We start from the raw sequence: 6,082 nt of genomic DNA, 5'->3' as shown, positions 1-6,082 counted from the left end.
AGGAAGGAAGGAAGGAAGGAAGGAAGGAAGGAAGGAAGGAAGGAAGGAAGGAAGGAAGGAAGGATTGTTTATTCTTGACATATCACCCATCCTCAACGTCAAAAAGGTTAAAATTTGAAAGTGAAGCATGCAGTAGATGTATGTATGTGTCCATAAACATATGTGTATGTGCATGTGTGTGTGTGTCAGCTACGAAAACCACGGGTGGCCCAGCAGCTGTTCCAGTGTGGGACGATCCTTAGGGTCAACCCTCAGACACTTTGTCAGAACATCCTGGCAGTCTGGAGAGTCAAAGGTCAAACAGCAACGATGAACAGAGCCAGAGGAACAAAACAGAACAACACAGAACAGATTTTTTGGTGCTGTGAGCTATGCTGATAAGTTTGTCTCACTCTTGGAGAGCCTTTTGCTGATCTTCAGCTTTTTTGAAAGGAAGCTGTGGGTGTTGAACCGCATCATGTGGACCACCTCGAACAGCACCACACCCAGCTGCCACGCTGTCGTGGGTTCAGCACAGTAGTTTTTGTGCATGAACCAGTCCAGTGGGAGGTGTTCAGGAGTACCTTGAAGGGGTGTAAGAATAAGACAATCAGTAAGACGAAACAGCATTAATAAATGAGAAAGGGCCGGGTTCTACGGTCCAATCGTACCACACAGTAGTTCATGTTTTCGTCTGTCATCAAAGCAGCTTAAACCGAAGTCTATCAGATAGACTTGTAAGCCTTCTGCAGTGGTCTCAATCAAGATATTTTCCACCTTAATGTCCCTATGGAAGATGTTTGCATTCTGAAGGTAGAGCGCTGCTTCCACTAGCTGTTTCAGTATGATCTAAAGGAAAAACATCGCATGGTCAAGAATAGCAGAGATACAGGTATAAGATAGAGTGCCTTGTCTTCAGAATCTGTTGAGTCTGTTTGTTTTTCACGTTTTCTCATTACAACTACAAACTTCAGTATACAGCACATGGTTCTCTGGGACAACATTCCCAGAGAACCATGACAACATTCTCTTTATTAGTGGCTGCAATCTTCCTGTGTATGCATAATAGCAACTCAAAGCTTTGCTTGCTCTTCTTTGGCATTTGATGTATCAAACATTGCTCTTTGAAATGTTCAGGTTTTGGTATTTTATAGTCCAACCCTCTAAGGTACATCCAAACTTCCTCCAGCAGCTTACCTTGGCATCCTTTTCATTTAGACAACCTCCACGGTCTTTAAGATAGACCAGAAGGTCTTCAGCAAACATGGGCCTCTCCATCACTAAAATCAGCTCCTGATCCAGATCGTACCAGTCCAGCAGGGACACCATGGCCAACTGCGGCACTGTTGCAGTCCTCAGCTTCAACATGATTACGGCCTCCATGGCCAGCTCCCTGCCGTTCTCATCCTGAAACATCCCAGCAAACAGGAGAAACCCACCATCAGAACCAGAGTGGCTTTACTGGTTTACACTGTGTGCATAAACAAATGATCTGACTTTGATGTTCAAGTGTTCAAAGCGAACTTTAAGAGAAATATAAATCATGTAGATGTATTTGTAGCCAACATTTTAGATGGATAGTTAAACACACAGATGGTTTGATGTGACAGTGAAAAACTGCTTATATGGTACAGCTTGCAAGGTGTTCATTGTGTTCAGCAGAGAAAAGAAACTCTTTCTCTGCTGTCTCTGTAAACAGTGTTCTGTAGTACCAACCAAGGTGAAAGTTTACTCTAAACACTTTGTGTCCAGAATGTGTGGGATCTACAGAGATGTTAACTGCCCTTTGCATCTGTAATCCACTAAGCAGAAGAAACACTGCTAGATGTTGTAGCTCACTTACCTTATGTTTGATGACTACGTTGTCTTTCGGTATGTGTTTGATAGCCACCTATAAGATAGCAACAAGACTTTAGTTAGCATGGTAAAGATGCAATATTTGTAAAGAGATATTTAGTACTTCCTAATGTTAGACTCTGTAAAGTTATCAGCAGTAGTTTTCTAAAGTTAAAGTTGGTTGAGGTTGTTATGTATATCAATCCACCTCAGCTGTGACTTAATTGTATCGGCTGACTCTGAGATTACCAGGATGCTAACTACGAGACTCAAAAACAGTTCAGAACCTACAAACTTTGATGCTTTGTGTCACTAAAAGTAACGAAATCTAAAATTGTACTCCATTCTTGTTAGCTGATGAGTCCCACCCGATCAGACAGACTGAGAAAGATGGTCAACCAAACCATCTTTCTTTTGGAAGAGAAAATAATGAACATAACAACAGTTTATCATGAAACTGTACATGGTTAATGTCAATAAAAATAAAGCAGTATCCCACACATATGAACATTTTCAGTTTGGGTCATTTCTGTTGGCTTCTACAACTGTGAGGACCTTACGTCTTCTCTACAAACGTTGACTCTTACTGGCTTAAAAAAATGTATGAAGCAAGTGAACCTATGCATGTGCATTTGCGTGTTTGTGTATACCACTTACAGGCAATTTACCCTCAACCCGATATCCAGCAAACACAGATCCAAAGCCTCCATCTCCCAGCTGATGCAGCTCGATATACTTTTTCAGGAATTCGGCTAAAGTTTCACAAAGCATCAGAATAAAACTGTTCACTAATGGTATTTCACATATCATTATCACCACACCTTAATTCTGTTAATACTTAACTCTGACCTCTTTGGGAATCCACTCTTTCTTCCTCCATCTTCATATTCTTTCTCTTTGATGGTTCCTCAAAATCATCTGCCAGTACTGGACTGGAACTGGATTCTAAAAATGAGGATAACCCAAAGAAATAATGTTAACCTTTTAACATTTAGGTACCAAAAGAAAACAATGTCCCGATTGAAACATAAGGCTTAGGTTTTTTTTTTACACATTTGTTCCATTTTCAGCTGGTGTGGTTCTCTTCCACACTGCACTCATTCAAACTAACTTTGAGAAACCTGTTTACTCCTCACCTGTGGTGGCGCTGCACCAAGAACCACTGAAAGAAACGTCACTGAACACAACTTTTTTTCTCACAAAATGTAAACTAAACTGGAGTTGAGTCAGATTTCTCTTTGGTCTTTGGTAAAAGACCACAAGCCATTTCTCCTGCCAGCACTAGACTCATAAGTTTTTATTGGTTGTAATTACCCAGAATGCACTGCTTCCTACTTTTGGAGCGGTCTCTGGTATGCTTGGTGTAAAACCGCACCAGAGTTCACTTCAACCAATCCGAGGTTTCTAGGCAGACCAGAGTTTGATTACGCATCCACACCTCCCCAAACAAACCGGACTTTGTACACAATCGTACTGGAGTTGGATTGAAGCGGACTGAACAGGGCTGATGTGGATGTGCCCTTAAACTGGCTCATAAAGTTATCCTTACCTGCTGAACCTCTTGACATGTTAAGATCACTAACTTCAGTATTTTTAATTAGATTTTTCTTCTGATGCACAACACGAGGAAGGGCATAAACTGAAAATGAAGTTTGGTGTGTTTGTATTCAGCCCTTGTGAGTCAATGTTTCCTATATGAACATCTAAAAAAAATACAAATATTGTGGAAAAAAAAAATCTAGTTCATATGTACGTTTTTACTCTTTATGAACATTTTTGAGATGTTCTGGTAGAAGCAACATTTTGTGACAGTACAGCTGCATATCACATAGAATCACAATAAAAAACATCTACGTTTCTTATTCTAATGTAAAACGTGTTTGATGGGTGTGAATACTTTTACAAAATACTGCAATTTATTCTTTGTGATATTTTTACTCTCTTTAGCTGTAACATGCTGAAGTTAACCATCATCTGTTAGGACTGTTTTAGGAAACAGTCTTCAGTCAGAGGCTTCTTCAAATATGCTGTGATATGGACTGCTACATGAGATCTTTCCTACCAACAGCCATCACTTCACACAACTTGTGTTAATTCATGTTGAACTAACATGAGTTACAACATTTAATTTCCTTTAGGGATCAATAAAGTATTTTTGAATTTGAATATGAATCCTAAAAATTCATATTTCTTCATCATAGTTAGCTACGATGAAGCTAACTAACAATAGCTTCATCATAGCAGCCAACCTGAGCTGATGCCCCAGGAGGATGGAGGCTCTTTGGTTAGGACCCGCTGCAGGAGTCCCTTCTTCCTCTTCTTGGCCGGTGGTGAAGATTCCTCTGCCTCCTTTGTGGTCTTATTCCTCAGTCTCCTCTTGGTTCTGATCAGGTCCTGGCAGCTTGTGGAGGTTCCAGTCATCTTAGAGACCATGATCCGTCTTCTGGGGGTCTGATCTGCAGTTTTTTTCCTTTTCCTTGGTCTGCTGTACTCAGCAGACTCTCTGCTTGGTGGCGTCACGCTGCTGTTGCCCTCTAAAGTGAGAGAGACATCAGGAAAATAATGTGATTTTCTTTTTTTATTAGTAGTCAAAAATGTAGTATTTATGTCACCTCACAGACTGATCTCTAATCAGGGACTTTATTACACAAACTATTGAATGTTTAACTTATTTTCACCAAGACGCATGTTTCTGGGTGAAACTATCACAGACTCACACACCCAAATGTTCCCAACAGTAAACAAGTCAGTAGCAGAAATCCTTACTTAATGATAACAACTCTAAATCTTTTGAGTACATAGATCAGTGTCTAAAATGAAAAAAAAACGATTAAATCCACATTAATTTCTCTCACAAAAACTGAAACATGAACCATTTGTTGTTCATTTTTACTAAAACTCATGATCTCAGTTACCTCGTTGTCTCCTGAGGGCCGGTGTTTTTCCTTTCCTTTTACTTTCTTTGACCATCTTTATATTCTATTCTAGACTTCAGTGTTGATCTTCACCTACAAGTGTTGTAAGTGTTAACTCTCGTAATTATGTCTCACTCTATCAGAGATTTCAGACAGACTGAACTCAAATAGAATGTTTGGTTCTGACACCAACCGATGTGACATCAAAAATAACATTCCAAATTTTGGTCATAAATGTTAGAATGGAGGTGATGTTGCCTAGCAGCACTCTGAATTTAAAAAATAAATACATTCATTTAAAAAATCCCCAAAATCAAATATTCAGTGCCAGATTTTGAGTAATGAATCCCAAATATTGCAGCTACACAGAGATTTTATTTATCTTTATATGCTGCAAAAACTAAAAAAAGCTTAAAGAACTGTTTAAACATTTATTTATATAAATCACAATTGTTATGCTCATTTTGAATTATGATTCTAAGTTTTTTCATAACCTTTTTAAAATTAGATTTAGGAATAATGTAATATATCGAAGCATTACACAGCATTGTATTTGATTTTCAAAATACTATTTCACTTCTTCTGTTGTGATTTTTGTTTTTCATATGCCCATAGCTCAAAGATTTTTTGTATGTCATATTTTATCAGAACTGTTCAGTGTGTGACAGTCTGAACTGCAGGTTGACCAGGGAGGCACATATGAAGGATTTAATGATTGGAATGTCAATGAAGGATTTTCACCACAGATGAGCATCTCTTAATTGTTTCATGCGTCCTGTTGCAGCATTTTAGACATGCCATATGAAGAAGCTAGCTAACTCCTTGTGCCAAACCATATTTATTCATATTCACTCTACCAAAAAGGGGATTCTAAAGCCTGATTTATACTTGATGCACCACATGGCACAATTCCGTCATTTCAGCAACAACGTTGCTCGACCCCGTGTCCCCCCAGGAGCAAATTTTCCGCACTGCATGCCTATGGAATTTTGTAACTATATGGATAGTTCCATGTGGAAAAACATGGCAGACGAGCTTGTTTTAGTGGAAGTTCCCAAAGACAGTCGACTTCATGATTCCGCCGGTAATGACCGCCATGCTCACAGGTATCACCATGTTGCTAACAACTGTATTTTTTATTTCTATACATGTTGAATGATGTAGTGCTCTTGCCTCATATGGCAACTATGGCCATATAGTCTGCTAGACTATATGGTCTGCTAGAGTTCTCTAGGGGTTCTGCTAGACCCCCTAGAGTCTAGCAGAATGTGGTCCACAATGTGAACAATCCACACAGAGCAGAAATGCTGCAAAAATTGATTCTGTACATCTACTGTCCGCATGGAATATCA

General features: G+C 39.2%; 1 protein-coding gene across 1 annotated transcript; it reads right to left on the bottom strand.

The window, feature by feature from the left end:
- Positions 1–16: 16 nt before the first annotated feature.
- On the bottom strand, positions 17–4,869 carry LOC103482374 (serine/threonine-protein kinase pim-2-like). Its single transcript, XM_008438498.1, has 9 exons — positions 4,731–4,869; positions 4,065–4,349; positions 2,665–2,760; positions 2,473–2,567; positions 1,823–1,870; positions 1,177–1,386; positions 651–828; positions 393–563; positions 17–281 (listed from the first exon to the last, which is right to left on the bottom strand). Exons 1-9 carry the CDS (start codon positions 4,783–4,785, stop codon positions 190–192), a joined length of 1,230 nt encoding a protein of 409 aa, XP_008436720.1. The 5' UTR covers positions 4,786–4,869; the 3' UTR covers positions 17–189.
- Positions 4,870–6,082: the final 1,213 nt, after the last annotated feature.

The sequence above is a fragment of the Poecilia reticulata genome, linkage group LG20 (assembly GCF_000633615.1).
Source record: "Poecilia reticulata strain Guanapo linkage group LG20, Guppy_female_1.0+MT, whole genome shotgun sequence".
NCBI classification, from domain to species: domain Eukaryota; kingdom Metazoa; phylum Chordata; class Actinopteri; order Cyprinodontiformes; family Poeciliidae; genus Poecilia; species Poecilia reticulata.
This window is presented reverse-complemented; position numbering and strand designations above follow the sequence as displayed.